Below are 18,395 nucleotides of genomic sequence, written 5' to 3'. Positions count from 1 at the left end.
CGATGTTCATGCCATCAGGTTGGAGGCCATCCAGACGGAATATGAGGCGTTGCCCTCCAACCTGAGCTCGGCTTAATTGTGGGGCGGAAAAGTGAGGGGAGTGGGGGAAGGTGGTTCATAGTATAAATCACAGAAATATAGGGAAAGGGACTGATAAGATTGCTTTGTTGAGAACCGGAATGGGCCAACCGGCTTCTTTCTGCATAGGAGTAAATCGCTCATGGGGCTGTCACCTTCATCACAGCCGAGTTAATGCACTTGCCCTTTTCCTGGGCCGTGCAGGGGGGCGCTATAAACGGAGTCAGACTCCGTCCCCTTCGGTGGCGCCGCCTGTGGCGCTGCTTCGGGAGTTCGTCGTGATGGGAACGCACGCCGGAAGACCTTGGTCTGTTTCCGGTGCGAACGGGTTGACGAGTGGAAGATGGCGGCTCGAGGGTTCCAGACAATGAATCCGGGCGCGGCGGCCATGGCAGCGGGACCTGGGCCTGGTCAGGGACAGGGACAAGTTCAGGGCCAGGTGGCGGGGAGAATGCCGCCCAGTCAGCAGCAGAGCATGTTCCGCTCGGCCATGCCAGGCCAGGGATACCCGGTAAGTGAGGGGTTGGGGTTTGGAACAGGGCAGCCGGTGAAGTAGGGAGGTCGGGGTAGGGACGTCCCAGGACCCCCTGCCCTTTCCCCCAGGGCCTGACATTGAGTTCAACAAACTTCAGCCTCCCTTCTGTCTTCCTGAGGCAGTTGGCTTCCCATTCCAGACCAGGACCCCATGGTTTTCTTAATTAGATAAAGAGAATGCTGGAAATGTTCGGATCAGGTAGCATCCATGGCCAGGGGAGCCCCATCCCCTTTTTCTTGTCCTCTCGACCCCTCGAGATTGCTTCCTCTAGCCCACTGGTTCCTTAAAGCATTTGTTTCGCTGTCTAGGATGGAGCAAGGTTTTATTTCATTTTTGCAAGCATGCCTTTCATTTTCAAGCTTCAAGAATTCAAATAGATTAAAATCCAAGCTGGGAAACTTCATCTGTGGTGTTCAGGTTTGTGAGATAGCTCCTTTAACTTAACAGGGCGGTGAAAAAGGCCTTTAGCATGCTGACTTTCATCAGTCAGGGGACTGAGCACAGGAGTTGGGATGTACAAGATGTTGACAAGGCTGTAGTTGCAGTGTAGTATTGTGTTCAGTTTTGATCACCTTGTCATAAGCTGGAAAGAGTGCAGAAATTATTTACAAGAATGTTGCTAGGACTCAAGGGACTTTGTTTTTGGGAGAAGCTCGGCATATTAGAACTTTATTCTTGGACCATAGTAGACTGAGAGGCAATCTTACTGATGTTAATAAAATCATGAATGCATGATGACTTTTTTCCAGGGATTGGGGAATCAAAAAGTAAAAGGCAGAGGTTCAAAGTGAGAGGGAAAAGATTTAATAGGAATCTGACAGGCAACTTCTTTCATACCAATGTATGAAATAAGCTGCCAGAGAAAGTGGTTGAGACAGGTACAATAACAACATTTAACATGCACTTGGGTACGTTTGTGTCGGACACGTGACCAGGCGGTTAAGGCGTTCGTCTAGTGATCTGAAGGTCGCTGATTCGAGCCTTTGGCAGCGTGTTTGTGTCCTTGAGCAAGGCACTTAACCACACATTGCTCTAGTGTCTGTGCGAGGAGTGGCGCCCCACACAGACTTCCAATCTGCGCCTTGTAAGGCGTGAAAATGCCCGATGCAGGCCTCTCATGGTCTGAGTCGACGTTCCCTCCCCTCCTGGGTAAATACATAAATCGAAAAGGTTTGGAGTGAAATGGGCCAAACGTGGGCACATGGGACTTGCTTCGTGGGCACCATGGCGAGGAAGGACATGTTGGGCCGAGGCCTGTTTCCATGCTGTATGACCTGTTGACAATGACTCCATGTAGTCCTGGCCACCGGGACCTTCACTCGCGGCCCACATGAGGTCTCAGGTGAGCGAGGCCGTGCTGGCCTAGCAGGCAATGTGTTGGGAGAACTGCCAGAGTATTCCACACCTGAAAACTGAAAGATGTCTGTGGAAGATTTTTAGGTTGCTCCATCCAGGAAAGTTCTCCCACAAAAAAATTCTTTTGGATAAATATTGTGGCACCAACGTGAAGTTAGTTCTCCTCTCCTCTCATCTGAAATGGCGACATCACATCCAACCATTGTTTAACAACTAAAGATGAGATAGCATTCGAGCTCTTTTATTGAAGATTGATCACTGATCATTTGGACAGGTACCTATATAGGAATGTTTTTGACGAATATGGGTCAAACATGAGACTACAATACATGGCATCTTGATGAGTTGGGCTGAAGAGCTTGTTTCCATGGTGTAGGACTCAGAACACTTAAAGTAGCAAGAATGTTGCAGGGATGTCATTCAACAAAGTTCTTGTCAGACCACTTATTTTAGGGCAGATGTCAGATCATGGTCTGGGGTGAACTTTCATGGAAGAGGAAGAGGTAGCTCCAGACCATAGGAATTCAGCAGTTGTACCCTTGAGGAATGATCAAGATGCCAACTTTAGAATAGTGCAGATATTTCTGAGGGTTCTACATCTGGAAGAGATTACAGGAATGAGACCATGAAAGGATTTGAAAACACAGGCAAGAATTTTAAAGTTGAGCTGTTGCTTAACTGTTGCATACCCACCTGGTTCATTACAGTTTCTCTAACCTTACTTGCTCTGGCCTACATCTGACTCCAAACACTCCTTGAATATTGCACTTTCAGTTGCCTTGGTTCAAGTAGTCAGTAAGTGACATCCATGTCCCATGATGAATAAACTAAGCAAAGAGCCATTGTAGATCATTACGTAGAACGATGATGGGTGAACGAGACTTGGCATGAGTAAGGGCACAGATAGTTTTCGATGACATCAAGTTTGTTGAGAACAATGATGGAGGCTGTCCAGGGCTCTGTTGAAATAAACAAAGCTAGTGTTAGGGTGGTGGGGTGGAGATGTGTCTCTTACCAAAGGAGGTGTAAGCTGCTCCTTCCCTCTGCTAGCCTGCAAGTGACCCTTGGGCGATGTGTAACACGTGCTTAGCCCCCTATCAGGGTCACATGAAGCCGTGGAAGCAGTCGTATGAGTATCTGGTGCATATTACAAGTCCTGGTTCTGCGACCACTGAAACCAGGCAGGCAATCTCTGTAGTATATTGATAATGGCCTGGGTCACCCATCCTGTAAAGATACTACCTAGAAGACGGCAAAGGCAAACCACTTCTGTAGAAGAAATTGTCGAAAACAACCATGGTCCTGGAAAGATTACGATCGCTCACATTGTATGACACGGTACATAACGAACAAGTGTTAACAAAAGCGTGTATGGGTTCAGCAGCAGATGAGCCGAGGAAATGGTGGCAGGATGGAATAGGGGAGGGAATCACAGTAGGACAGAGATGGAATGGCTGTTTGTAGCGAAACTCAGTATGGGGCTCAGGTGATTCCCAAGGTTGCACGCATGCTGGTTCAGTTAGAACTAGACGTGTGTTAGAAGCAGGTATGAAATGGGTGCTGCGGGAACAGAACTTATAATGAGAGCCAAAGATTGAAGCCTCATTGGAGGGAATTTCTGCTCATCTCATTCTGGGTGTTGGGCAGATACTCTGATGGTGGCGGTTCCAGAGACTCGAGTACATAATCAAGGCTGATACTGCAAGCTGTTGCCCTGTTTTGAGCAATACATGCTAAGGGGCTGTGATAAGCAGCTTTCAAATAATCCTTGTGCAACAGCTCATTTATCATCCAAAGGCATTTCACAAAAGCATTGGCCAGCACATTTTTTTCACTGAATCAGGAGCTGGATATTGTTGAGCCAGATGACTTGATTAGAGTTTGATTTTAGGCTAATTTTAAACAGGATTGAAATGGGTTTAGGGAAGGCATTGCAAAGCTGAAGTTATTTTTACTAATGGTGGGATTGAAAATTGCTGATGATCATGAGGCTAAGATTGGAGAAGTGTGGAGATCTGGAGTGGGCAGAGGGGAAGGAATCAGAATCAGGTTTAATATCACTGGCGTATGTCGTGAAATTTTTGTCTTTGCGGCAACAGTACAGTGCAATACATAAAGAAAAGATGTGAATTACATCAAGTATGTATATAATAGTTAAGTAATGCAAAAATAGAAATAAAAAATGTAATAAGGTAGTGTTCATGGGTTCAATGTCCATTTAAGAATCAGATGGCAGAGGGGAAGAAGCTGTTTCTGAATCATTGAGTGTGTGCCTTCAGGCTTCTGTACCTCCTCCCTGATGGTAACTGATGGCATGTCCTTGGTTATGGTGGTCCATAATGATGGATGTGCTTTTTTGAGGCATCACTGCTTGGAGATGTCCTGGATACTACAGAGGCTAGTGCCCATGATGGAGCTGACTAAGTTTGCAACACTCTGCAACTTAGTTTGCAACACTCTGCAACTTACTTAGATCCTGAGCAGTAGGACCCACCCCTCCATACCAGACAGTGATGCAACCAGTTAGAATTCTGTCCATGGTACATCTGTAGAAATTTGTGAGTGTCTTTGGTGACAAACCAAATCTCCTCAAACTCCTAATGAAATTTAGCCACTGTTGTGCCTGTTTTGTAACTGCATCGATGTGTTGGGCCCAGAATCTATCCTGGGCGTGCCCAGAGTCTATAGTCACATGGAAAGCTGCATGGCCTTGGCAGAATTTGAAAATAAGGATGAGAATTTTAAATCATGGCATTGCTTACTGCTTTTGTTGATCATTTAACATGGGATGATAATCGATGGGACTTTAGGACAGGCAACAGACTTCAGAATAACGTGAAGTTTATGGAGAGTAGAATAGGAGGATGTTGAGAGTATTGGCATGAATAAGTGTTTCAGCAGAAGATAATGTGAGGCAGTAGCAGGGGTGGAAGCAGGTAATCTTGGCATAGGTATGTGTATAGGAACTCATCTTGTAGTTAAAAATGAAGCTTCCCGTCATTACAACAGCAGGTCAAGCAGAATCTTGAAAAAGAGTTAACATTTCAAGTTGGAGAGGAAACAAGTTGGTTTTAAATTCCAGAGATGGTGATGGAGAAATGGATTGGATAAGGGAATATCTCTGATATGATACGGTCTGGATTGCCTTGGGGATGAGTTGAAGATTAAACTATCTGGTTGATGAGTTACTGAAAACATTAGAGATAACACACGCTAGTCATTAATAGTCTGATTCATCCTGATAGTGGTAGACCTTAAATATCTCCCTGTTGTAGAACGACCGAAGCAGTTGCAGATTTGCTCAGTTTTGTGATCATGCCAAGGGTCAGGAGCCCCTAGAGCATACTGCCTGTTGACTAACACTGTGGTAAGTATATAGAGTGTATTATTCCCTGTGCAGTGAGGGAATTTGTCTTGGATTTTTTTTTGCACTGAAGTTGAATGAAAACTTTTAACTAGTTTGAATGCTGGATTTTGCAATTAAGCCCTCAGCAAAGCAGAATTGCTTTACTCTTTTCTGGGTTCCTGGGCATGTCATTTATGTTATACCACTGGTCTGGATTGAATCATGTCATAAGATTTCTTAAAAAGCTATGGGGTGCTGAAGAGAGTTGGGCTTTATATCTCTGGTCAGTTCAGTAACATATACAGATTGGTGTGAGTTTAAAGGTAGATTTTGTTTCTTTGCAAAAGACAAAAAACAAACTTTTTTGCTTAAGTGTCTTCTCGTTATTTATGGCTCTCTAAATCTCTTTTTTTCTATAAACTCATTCAGTATCTCACTTTTCACAGCTCGGGGGTAACTCCCGATTCTGCAGAATAATATGGATTCTTTTATGCCTACCTGAGCGGGGAGATGGGACCTAGGATTAATGTATCTTCCGAAAGCCAACACCTCCCTCAGTACGTGGGTGGAACCTTGCCTTGGAGAATGTCAGCCTTGATTTTTGTGCTCAAGTCTTTCGAGTGGTTCTTGAACCCACAACCTTTTAACCAGAGGCGAGTACTAGTAGCTAAGCCAACTAGACTGATACAGCTAAATGAATACAAATCTGGCACCCTTACTGAATTTCTTTTAACTTTGTCCTGCTAATTGACCTGTGCCAGTTTCATCATTCTACTCCCTATCATTTGCAGACTTTGCTCCCAAAGACAGCATCATTGCTAATCCACAGCTGTTTTAACACACGAAAAGAGATCCCTTAAAGTAGCTGTAGTTCTTGGTTCCCCTTACCCAAGAAGAAACAGTTCCTGGCAGCAATCCAAAAAATTCTATGGAAACCATGCATTGGCATTGTTTGCTAGGAGCAGGGTTGTATTTGGCTGTGATTCTCTCTGGAGAGGAATTGGCTGCCAGAAATGCACTGACAATTGAGAATGTCTGGTGTCTGCGGAGCCACGGCCTTCGGAAGGAAGAGAAATAGAAAACATTCTATTAATGGTAGAAAGGAAGTTACTCTTATTCAGTGTACAGCTTTAGACAGTATGAATAGTTGTGGGATGTCACAAAGTTTGTGGGTTTAAAAACCAGTATGTGGCTCTTTCAAACGTGTGCTGTCACCTTTCATTGTTTTAAACATTATCCACTTTCCATTGTATTTTCACCAGATCCTCTTTAATTTTGGTTTTAGAAATTGCTTTGGTTTGATAAAAATTGCTCTAACATTGTTTAGAAGCTTGCTTTGTTCCATGAATTCTGGTATGAAAACTGTGAATTTGTGCATGTATTGATACATTAATTGTAGAAATTTGATGTTTTAGAAACATAGAGGAGTTTAATAACTTGAATATATTTAATTTGTGTTTTGTGAGTGCAGTGTTTTGTTTTTATAGCGCTGGCTACAAAGAATGCTTGTTCTTTTTTCCCCAGGATCAATTAAGTTATTCTGCAACCTGGCTGTTCATTTTAATAGCATGCTGCAGGCAGTAAAGCATTTTCTCATTTTTAATGGATTTGCTTATGTGCTTAATAGTTCTTTGCTGAAATAGGTGTTCTGAGAGTCACCTGGGATGTTTTCAGAACTAGATTAATTTCAAATACATTTTCCTCAAATTAAGTTTAAATGACAGTTACAAATCTTGACCAACTGAAAGCCACCCAGTTTCAAGAAAAGATCTCTTAACATCTTTCTCTGCCTTGTTAGCAATGTTTGGATCTCCAAGTCTATGACTAGTCATTTTCTTTAACTGCCTTGAATTTTGTTCATGTGTGTGAACTTGAATAATGAAGGTGCTTTATATTAACCAGAAGATAGCAAAATGAAAAGTGCCAGTACCTAATCTCGGTGGACTCTTCAGTTATGTACAATGTTTTTATGTGCTTTGCCTCTGGGTAGAGATTCTGAACCAAGACATTATTTTTTGGGTCAGTGGATGTTAAAGATCCTGCAGTACTCATTTGAAAAGAGCAGAGAGTTCTCCCCGAGTCTAATTGCGTGCTTTTTCCTGAACAACACTAAATAAAAATTAATGGGTCATTTCAACGATGCTTATGGTGTACTCCTGCACTACACCCATTGCTTACCTTGTTCTTCTATAATAGTGCTTTATTATTAATGGAACATAAAGTACACATTATTTCAGTGTCAGTCATGAAGAGAAAAGGGGACTTTAATTTAGGTGGCACCCTTTGTGTCCTGTTCAGGACGACTAAAAATACTTTGAAGTCAGTTTGTACAGAGCATGTCATGACAAGCCGAGTTTATTGCCTGGTGCTCAAGTGTGGTGGGTTACAGTTACAATGAAAAACTTGCAGCAGCATCACAGGCACATAGGTGTGAGCAACACACAGAATATAAATTATACATATGCAAGAAAGTGAAGAGGGAGAGGGGATAAAAGGACTTTTTTGCATTAATGTCTTGTTTTTGCACAGTGACACAATCAGAGACAAGTCCACTGTAATGCAAGAGGTGATCTGTTGTGTTCTGTTGCTGAAGTAGGGTTAAGATTGTGCAGGTCAGTTTAAGAACCTGATGGTCGTAGGAAAGTGACTATTCCAGAACCTGGTGATGTAGGCGAGAGGAAGGCATAGGTGGTGATCCTTGATGATAGGTGTCACCTTCTTAAGGCAACACCTCATGTAGATGCTGTCAATGGTGGGGAAGGCTGTGCCTGTGATAGACTGGGCTGTGTACACTACTCGCTACAGCCTCTTGCATTCCTGTTTTGGAGCTGCCATACTAGGCTTTGATGCAACCAGTCAGGATACTACCAATCAGCAAGCTCCCACAAGCAGTTATGTGATCATGGATAATTTTAAATGATGATGGTTGAGAGTTGGCACGAAAAACCTTGAGTCTCTTTTTTGATAGAATGTGGATGCCCAATGAAAATGGCTGCTGGTCCACCCCTCCAACAAGAACCTCCAGTCCCACCTGTGGCACAGTCTGTGGATGTCAAGTTGGCCTTATCAGCAAACTTGGAACCCACAAAACTGAGGTGAAGACAAATGATCCTCATTCCTGAGGAACTGTCTGAGAAATATTTGAAGGGACTCCAGGAAGAACTGTACTGCATTTGGAAATTTTATTTACTTTTCTTTCTTGAAACTTGAATATTTGTTAGCCCTGGGAGTGATCAGGTTTTTCTCTACAGTAACTGGCTCAAGTTCCCCACACATTGATTCCAACACGATACTTTAAGTGTTTTATGTAGGCTGAGATGATGTGCCCTTAGCTTCATGACCACAGATGGCATTATATCGAAGCCCAAGCTCTTCCTACTTTAACAATTTTTTTTTGTGTGGGGTCCACTGCAGTCAAGCTGGTACTAAGATGGTTTAAGGCATTTAGTTTTAGTTGTCCACATGAAGTTAACAAGAGCAACTTGTCAACACTGAGACAGATTTTGGACCATATACCCCAGTCCATCGCTGGGCAGAGAGCATAAACCAATGCCTAAAGAAGGGTCATGGCCCGAAACACTGACTGTTTATTCATCTCCATAGATGCTGCCTGACCTACTGAGTTCCTCCAGCATTTTGTGTGTGTTTCTTTGTGTTTCCAGCATCTGCCGATTTTCTCGTGTTTATAAACCAATGCTGTTTACCAAGATTCCAGTCGCCAGTGCATAACGGTCGAGCCTGGCCAGGGTTTGTCTTGTAGAACTTTACAAACAGTAGGTTCTAACCCACGTCAGAATCAGGTTTGTTCTTACTAACCCATAAGACATAGGAGCAGAATTAGGCCATTCTGCCAAGTGAGTCTGTTTTGCTATTTATCATGACTGGTTAATTTTCCCTCTCAGCCTCAGTCTTCTGCCTTCTCCCCATATCCCTTCATGCCCTGACTAATCAAGCATCTATCAACCTCTGCCTTAAATATACCCAATGACTTGACCTGCACAACCACCTGTGGCAGTGAATTCCACAGCTTCACCACTCCCTGCCTAAAGAAATTCCTCTTCATCTCCGCTCTAAAAGGACACCCCTGTTTTCTAGGGCTGTGTCCTCTGGTCTTAGACTCCCCCCACCACAGGAAACATCCTCTCCACATCCACTCTATTGAGGTCTTTCAACATTCGATAGGTTTCAATGAGGTCACACTTCATTCTTCTGAATTCCAGTGAATACAGGCCCAGAGCCATCAGGCGCTCTTCATATGACAAACCATTCAATCCTGCAATCATTCCTTTGAACCCTCTCCAATGTCAGCACATCCTTTGCTAGATAAGAGGCCCAAAACTGCTCTCAATTCTCCAAGTGGGGCCTCACCAGTGCTTTATAAAGCCTCAACATTACATCCTTGCTTTTATTTTCCAGTTCTTTTGAAATGAATGCTAACATCATACATGCCAGTTAATTTGTTTTGTGAAGCAGTACTGTGCAATACATAAGATAGACTATAAATTGTGATAAAAATATAAACAGCGAATTCCGGTCAATTGGGACACATTGGGCCAGTACATTTTGGCCCCATTTGCCAAAGGTTCATAGAAGTAGTTAAAAAGGTATATATATAAAAAAAAGAAAAAAAACTACCATTTAACTGAGTAACAAATGATGTGTTAAAATGAAACAGAAATTGGAACACTACCAATACTACTATAGCACTATGAAACTGTATTAATTTGTAATAGTTACAGACGGAGGAATTCATCCAGTGTGTACTGCCGTGTTATTTTGACTGACTGTAAATGAAAAAAAGTATCATAGGCACCTAGTGCAGATAATGGACTGCCTTCATTGCCTTCCTTAATGAAGTAGTGTCGGAATCCAACAATGAATGATCAACAATCACTGCTTTTTGAATTGGTGCATGTCAACTCAAATGGATAACATAATATTCGCTATTCAAAAACTGTTTGCTCTAAGCACAGTGTGGTATCAAACAGCCACACAAGTGCACACAACTGATACTAATTAGAAACTGTTTGGCAACGGTCTCCTGTCCCAATTAAGTAGCATAGAGTCCCAAATAAATGAAGAGAAGAAACCCAGCTGTTTTCTCAATTAGTTTTAGTTCTTTAAGGGTTGTCCTGATTAACTGATGGCCCAATTAACTGGAGTCCACTGCATATAACTAGTGCAAAAAGAGAACAGAAATAGTGAGATGGTGTTCATGTGTTCATAGACTGCTCAGAAATCCCTCTTGAAGATATATAACATAAAACAATTACAGCACGGAAACAGGCTATCTCGGCCCTTCCAGTCCGTGCCGAACGCTTGCTCTCACCTAGTCCTATCTACCTGCACTCAGCCCAAAACCCTCCATTCCTTTCCTGTCCATATACCTATCCAATTTTTTTTTAAATGACAAAATCAAACCTGCCTCTACCACTTCTACTGGAAGCTCGTATTGGAAGCCTCTACCTCTTCTACTGGAAGATGCCAGATTGATTTTTCTTTCAGCTGCTCAGAATCTGTTTTTATTATAATTTATACTCAACTTTGACTGAAATAGTGGAAGTGGTGCATTTCCCATGGAGCAGGCCACATTGGAAATGATATGCTCTCATAGATAAGTAAGTACGATGAGCTGGAACATGAGGTGGGAAGTGGAAGTAGCCTACATGCCTTCAGTTTTGGCATGTTGGGGTGAATGGCTAAATCATACTTTTCTATGTTGAAAAAAGCAGGCAGACTCAATAGACCTATGTTGTAACATTCTATGATTCCATGATATTTTAAAAATCTTTTCGGTGTTGAAAGTCTGAAGCCATGTCCTTGTTTGTTACCATGAAGTTGGTATCGCAACTTGCTGTTTAGCCCTTCCAACATTTCAGACAGCTGATGTTTACATTTCAAACAGCTTCAACTTTCACCTTTTTCCCCTAGCATGCCTCTTCTGTTTGCTTTCACAAATACAAGATTTTAAGCTTCTTCACCTGTTCTTACATTGCGGCTAATCACATATGCAGCCACACTCTGTTCATTCAGCAAGTGTTCTCAGATATCCACCAAGGAAGGGGATTCTTCGGTTTTTATTCATTGAGTCACAGAGTCATACAGGGCGAAAAAAGATGTTGGCTCACCAAGCCCACACCAATTTGCACCATCCAACACGAATCCCTTTTATTCTCTCCACATCCTCCCTGGATTCTGTTGCTGATCTTCACATTGGGGTCGATTCACCTACCAACCCACCTGTCTTTGGAATGTGGGAGGAAACAGGAGCTCCTGTGGAAAGCCCTCGCAGTCAGAGGGGAAACATGTAAACTGGACACAGCACCTGAGCTCGAGATTGAACCCAGGTCTGTGTAGATGTGTCACTATGCTGTGACTACTGTGAGACCAAAGCCAAACTGCTGGCAGTTCGGCCCCCTCTAGTGCATTCGTCCATATATGACTATGATTTGCAAGCACATCTGAGACCCATACATCTGAACAACATTAGTTCGATGCTATTTCAGAGTTGTCTTTCCAGGGACTATGTTTGCTGTCATAGATTCAAGTGCACCTGACAATGTTAGCAGAAGCCTTATTTGGTTTAGTAGTGCTTTAAGATAATGAGGATAGCTAAGAATTTGCTCAAAATGTTTGTGCCCCTAAGCATTGAATGCAAATCTTCCTTTAGGACTTCTTTTATCTTGGGTTGTTCTCTTTTGCATTTGTTGCAGTCTAATTAAATTGTTGCCAGTCTGCTATTGTTGAGCATAGTGCATCAAATTGAACCAATAAAATTAGATGCCAGAAACACTCCAGCAGGTCACACTTCTGTCAATAGCTGAAAAGAGAATACATTTCAGACCAAGAACCACTTTTCCTAAGTTCATCAACAGCATTTTACTTTTTTATTTTGGGTTTCTAGAAATTGCCTTTTTTTGCTTTTCAATCTGTTTTAATGTTCTGCAAAAATCATTGTTGTCTTCATTTGGTATCAAGCTTTATCCTTGAGATTTAGATTGCAAAATTAAATAGGCATATGGCTTGTGAATTGAACAGTTAACTTGGACACATGGCATGTTTGTATTGCGCAAGTAATGTCAAGTTGAGTTTGGCTCATTACTTTGTGGCCATCTTGTCATGGTGTCAGTGTAAATAGTGGAGAATACCTGGTTAATGTTATCTTCACTGGAGATGTTCCTGTATTGCTGCATACTTTCTGCTCTCTGGGGTGTTATGTCATTTGCCCTTCCATACATACAACTACTTTTTCACCAAGTTACCCTCCTAATAATAGCTTCTTTTGAAAGGTGAAGCTTGCATCCATCTAACACTTTTAATGTGCCTAGGGTGTTCACTGTATTTTATAGTGAATAAAACGCTGGTTTGATGTTGCTGGTTGAGCAAGAACTGTTGGCTAGACCATCCAGGTGAAATCCCCACTTTTCTCATTGTGGGGATGAGATAAATTACATCAGATTAAGAATGGTGATATGCCTCAGATTAGCGTCTCTTCTGATGGATTGCACTTCTGATGGTGCAGCACTCTGGGGTGCTAAGTGAAGTGTCAACCCCATCAGTCTAAGGAATTGGGCCCAAAACTCGTAACCTTCTGATTCTGTGATGAAGGCACTGAGTCATGGCTGACGCGGTAACATTTATATTCAACATTGGTCTAAATCAGCAAAGATTTGACACCACCTTTGACATATGCCTGCTTTTAATTCTGAATCCCCTTGTTTGTTCTTCTGTGTGGCAAAGACTTTATATACATATCTTCTGTAATTAGCTGTTAATAAGGCATTTTGCTGATGCCCCTGTCGATGAAACAGTTTTGAAATATTTAAAATTTTCTGCATTTAAAACTTTGTCTTGTTACAATAAAATGCATTTGGCTTTGTTCTGATATTCCTGGCTTTTCCTGAACACCCTTCACTGCTGGCAACTGTTTTACTCAATGCCGACAGGCCCTTTCTCTTTTGAGTCTTGATGTTAATTAGCTGAGACCTGCAAGAGCAGTAGTATGAAGCTGAAAGGCATGCACAAGTGACGCGACAACTGCTGCTACAAGGTCTTTCACTGATTCATTTCTTTGTGGTGTTTAGAATACATGTTAAAGAGCCTTGGACTGAACCATATCGCAGCATATTCTGACATATTGGTTGCATCTGTAGTTTGTTGATTTGCTGGAATTCTTGTAAAGTTGGGGGCGATTACATCTTCCTAACGATAAAATGTCGGATGCCCAAGAGCGACAGCATCAGCTTGCTAAACGAGAGTGCAGTAAAGTAGAACACAGCACACAGACAAAGGGTGTTTGAAAGGGACGTGTGGCATGCAGTCATCAACCAGGAGCAAACTCTTTGAATTTCTTGCTTACGGTTGGGTAAGGGGTCTTTTCTTATTAACAAAGCATTTATTTCTTAACGTGTGGCTTTTTTTTGTCAATTGTAATGCAGCATTTTGGGTTCAGGGGATTTGTCTGTCAACTGACTCTTATCTAGAGAGGAAGGGGTTGCATTTTCTTTCTAGTTGCATTTCCTAGCGACTGCAGAATCGATTACAGCCTTCTGTACAGCAGATCAACCGATCGAATTGGAACCCAACTGTGCCTGTCCCCATGTACATATTAATGATCAGTTGCTTCATTTTTTTTTCTATGCAAGTAATTTTTACTGGTTATTGTTGAATTCCCCCGCCCTACCCCTGAAGCAACACAACTGGAGTTTTTGTATTTTGGATGTTGGCTCGTATTGCAGCAGTTGCCTGCTGTTTGACAGTGAAAGGAGAAAAGAGCAGAACTGCCAGCTTGACAGTTTCATGTCCTTGCTTCTAGAGCATAATTCTATTAAAACTTCTCTGTAAATTAGCATTATTTACACTCTCCCATTATTTCTACTCTCCTCCCCATTTTCCAAACCGTGGAAATGTGAGCATGTGCTAGTCTTTGGATAAGAGGCTAGTAAATTACCCTTTTTTCCTATTATCTTTTCTAATCCATGTCTTTCATTGGATCAGATGGGAGTGCATTTCACGGGGAAACTTTTCCTTTTTGTGTTGTGCTCATATTTAGAACAGACAGTCCCTAGCCTTGCTATGCACGAAGGACCCTCAATCAGCTTTGGTGTCTTGAGATTTAATATTAAAATAGCTATTCTCATCATTTGTAAATTGAGCTTGCTGCTCCCCTATCTTACTGTTTATAGTTTTGTTTCTTAGTCCTTGACATAATCTCTCTGGGTGTTATATAGTGCAGGTTTTCAAAGTATTATATGACTTTTAATGTAACCCATTCAAAGTTGTTGCCTTCGAGTCTCTGTAGCTTTCTAAATTATTTTCAAATTTGATCAAAAAGACTATTTTATATTATGCTTTGGATGTTTGTTGATTTCAGCTGCTCCAAGCAAGACTGAGACCAATTTTTACATTGCATTTTGCTTTCTTCTATCTAACTAGCGCCCTGGGATGCCTCCCAGCAGCCGCATCCCCCCTCAAGCGGCTTCTATGGGTCCACCGGGTCCTTCATATGCTGGGAGTCCATCAGTTCGACCAGGCATGCCTCAGTCGATGATGGACCAGTCTCGCAAAAGACCAGCTCCACAGCAGATTCAACAGGTGCAGCAACAGGCAGCCCAGAATCGCAATCACAAGTATGTCCAGTACCTCTCAAGTTTCTCATTCAATACAGGCTATGGAAAACAGGGTGTGCTTTGAAGTGGGCAAAGTATGCAGGGGCGGGAGCACAAGTATTATTCTGCACTTTCTGGAAATTGATAACTTTGTTAATTTTCTTTCCTATAAAGTTTCTGACACATTACAAAGGTGTGGTTCTGTACTTTCAGACAGCATCAATATCCTTCCTACAATCCAACTCTTAAAAGCTAGCCATTTAGATCATGCACTTACCTTTGTGCTTTGTCATATTTATTCTTGTCTTCCATTAATGTGGAGAAAGCTGCAGAGAAATGACCCAGATGGCTTGGTGGATAAACTCAGCACAGTATGCAGGCCATGTGCCATTTGTCAGTGTTTATGGCAGGTATCTTGTCATTGAAGTAACTTATTTGCTGATTGTGGCTCTCATCCTGAGGGTTAGTGATATAAGTAGTGAGGACTGTTGTGCCCTTTGCTATGGGCTAAGATTTGTTACTTTCAACCAAGAGAGCAGTTTGGACACAATGTTACATTCATGCTCCTGGACTGATTTTTCTACTTCAGTGACTCTTCACTGAAGTGCAAATATGGATGTTCACATTACATTAACAGCAGCATTTGCTGCTCCTATGATATCTTTGCTCCTGTGTCATCAAAAAACCCACTGACACTGACTGCCTAGCTTCACAGATAGCTTCGAGGTCTGTATTCGTTGAGTTTTACTCCAGTAGCGGGGAAAATCGAGGGATTTGGGGCATTGGCTGGAAGGCTTCAGACCTAGAGCTTAAGACATGGAGTTTGCAATTAAGAGAAGAGAGGGTGCAACAAAAGCAGAACCAGCAGCTTGTTTTTTTGCAACCAGACCTGTGTGGCTCCATTTTGACCTGACATTCGATCAGTTTTGTCAGTGGTTGCTAAGTTTTTGTTTGACATTGTTCAGATATCTGTTTATGCTGGGTAATCTCTTCATGATCCTAATGGTCCATGTACTCAGTCTGAGTATTAAAAGGGCTCCATTTTGGAGTGGGCAATTTTGGAAGATCATTTGCCTGGGTAACATGTTTATTCTTCCATTTAAACAGTGCAAAGAAGAAGAAAATGGCAGATAAAATTCTACCTCAGAGGGTGAGTTGTTTTTCTTTGTGAAATATTTTCTTGCACCACCACCTTTATTTATGGCAGCTAATCCAAAAGTTTTCAAATTAAAAAGAAAATAATTGTCACAAACTGATGGTAATAATTTTCCCAGCTGATGGTAGTTCTGGTGAGCTAGTCATAATCTTTTGTCAATCAACATATACGAAGTGGCCAGGAGGTCTTATTAGGAGGTAAGATACAATTTTGAGAGGGGAGATGATGTTAATGTTGATTGCTGGAACCATATTTCAAATTACATTCAGAACATTTTGGTTTGCCCTCCCACAGTAGGTGAAAATATTCTAGAATCACTGAAATTTCGCAGGGTTTTGTGACAGGATCTGAAAGAATTGGCTTTGAACTTCCCAGTGTTTAACTTGAATTCCTGATTCATTCAGGATTGGATGTTGGATATGCCGTCTATCAGCTCAGATATCGGAGTGTTTGAGAGATGGCATAGAAGTAGAACCAGGTGCAAGCATTCATATTTGTCTTCAAGGAGCAAGATGTTGATGGAAGAGGAGGGAGCAGGTGGTGTCATAATATAAATCCACTGGGCTTGGAAGTAAACTTGTTGGAAGTCTTTTTATTTGGAGTGCTAAGAATGGAACCATGTTGGGATGGTCACACTTAGCTGGACAACAAAGGATGTTGTCTTTGACTGTATTAAAGATTGTGGATAGGTAGAAAAAGTCAATATATGCCGGAGTCACTGAGGATGTCAAATGTGTGTTTGAAAAGAGGGTAAGCTTGTGTTCACCAGTGACGATCGTTGTGCATGTAACCTTTTTGTCATAGATCCGGGAGCTTGTGCCGGAGTCTCAAGCCTATATGGACTTGCTGGCATTTGAGAGGAAGTTGGACCAGACCATAATGAGAAAACGTCTGGATATCCAGGAAGCATTGAAGAGACCAATAAAGGTAAAACAACTTGCGCAATCTCAATTAGTTGGAGAGATTCTGTATTTTAGTGCATCTCAAAACAGTTTTTAAGCATCAGGCTACACTTCAAACAATATCAAAAACAAGTATTAAATGTTTTCTAAAAATGGAGAGAACTTCCTTGAAATTTTTTTATGAAACATTTGTGCACAGCCAACAGGAATGTGTATTACCAAAGCCAATCATGCCTTGTACAACTCATTTTAATGTAATTGTTATCTTCATTGTGCCATTTCAGTTTCTGTGCATTTTTGTTCTTTTTTCCCTAAACTGGAATCTGTTGTCAGTTTGTCATTATGTGAGATATGTGAACCTATGCTGTAAATATATGTATCAAATTATTACGTAGAGCTTGAATATAGGAAAGATTCTTTCAATGTTCTTTGTAGGACTTTGAAGATCATTTCTGTCTTCTTTTCTCAACCTTCACTTAGCATCTGGTTGCAATTTCATTTGCTTATTGGCTGTGCAAATCAATCTGCTTGTGATAGCTTATGCTGCATTTGTGCCCTCTGGGTTAATTTAGCAGCGCTTAATCCACTTTAACAGTGCGGGTAGCCAAGCATATTCATACATTTTTCTCAAGCCACTGTTTTGGCAGCCAAGGCAGATAATTAATAAATGGGTCTCCTTCAGAGAGCCAAAAGCTTGAGTTATCATTGGGGGCAGAAACATTAATAGTTGGAATAACCATTTTCTAAGTACTACTTAAGAATTCACAATGTGGTCTGCACACTTGAATTATGCAGTGTTTCTCCACTAATTCATGAAAAGGTGTGCCAGTTGTGTGGAGTTAAACCATGTACTCCAACTAAACTGTAGATTGGAAATCTAACAAAATTTGGGGCTACAAAATAACTTTGCTGGACAGAATTCTTTAGACTTACCAGGCCAATGTGGGTAAAAGGAATAAATTATAGATGTTGGAGTCAAGGGACTTGGATAATTCGCTTTTGTCTTTTATAATTGTCCTTTCTCCTAAGTTTGCTGACCTCTTGATCTCTGTCCTGAGGTTTGGGTCACTTAAACACTGAATGAAGGAAGATTTTTTAAAATTATACATTTGCTTTCTGGATCTGGAATTCCCTGGCAAGGCCACCATTTACTACCCATTGTGAGTTGCCCGTGGGGAGATGTGGTAAGCTGCTGCCTTGAGTTGCTGCAGTCCTTCTGGTGAAAGTGCTCCCACAGTGCTGTTCGGGAGGGAGTTTCAGGATTCAGACCCAGTGACAATAAATGAATAGCAATATATTTTCAAGTCAGGATGATGTATGATTTGGAGGAGAGCCTGGGTTGGTGGTGATCCTATCCCCTGCTGTTTATGTCTGTTTTGGTCAGATAGGTCATGGATTTGGGAGATGCTATTGA

General features: G+C 41.7%; 1 protein-coding gene across 5 annotated transcripts in view; it reads left to right on the top strand.

Annotated features, from left to right (window-relative positions):
- Positions 1 to 383: 383 nt before the first annotated feature.
- Positions 384 to 18,395, top strand: part of smarcd1 (SWI/SNF related BAF chromatin remodeling complex subunit D1) — a 108,680-nt gene continuing 90,668 nt past the window's right edge. For 4 of the 5 annotated variants that reach the window (XR_011883927.1, XR_011883928.1, XR_011883926.1 and 1 more), the window contains exons 1-4: positions 385 to 589; positions 14,751 to 14,944; positions 16,031 to 16,073; positions 16,884 to 17,006. Coding sequence is in view for 2 of the 5 variants with exons in the window: in XM_072249554.1 (XP_072105655.1) it covers positions 422 to 589; positions 14,751 to 14,944; positions 16,031 to 16,073; positions 16,884 to 17,006 (528 nt within the window). In the remaining 3 variants the exon portion in view is untranslated. Of the gene's footprint in view, positions 590 to 14,750; positions 14,945 to 16,030; positions 16,074 to 16,883; positions 17,007 to 18,395 lie in introns of all 5 variants that reach the window. The other variant, XM_072249555.1, reaches the window with a different exon arrangement.

The sequence above is a fragment of the Mobula birostris genome, chromosome X, assembly GCF_030028105.1.
Source record: "Mobula birostris isolate sMobBir1 chromosome X, sMobBir1.hap1, whole genome shotgun sequence".
Lineage (NCBI taxonomy): Eukaryota > Metazoa > Chordata > Chondrichthyes > Myliobatiformes > Myliobatidae > Mobula > Mobula birostris.
The sequence above is the reverse complement of the archived record's forward strand: the minus strand, read 5'-3'. Positions and strand labels throughout refer to the sequence as shown.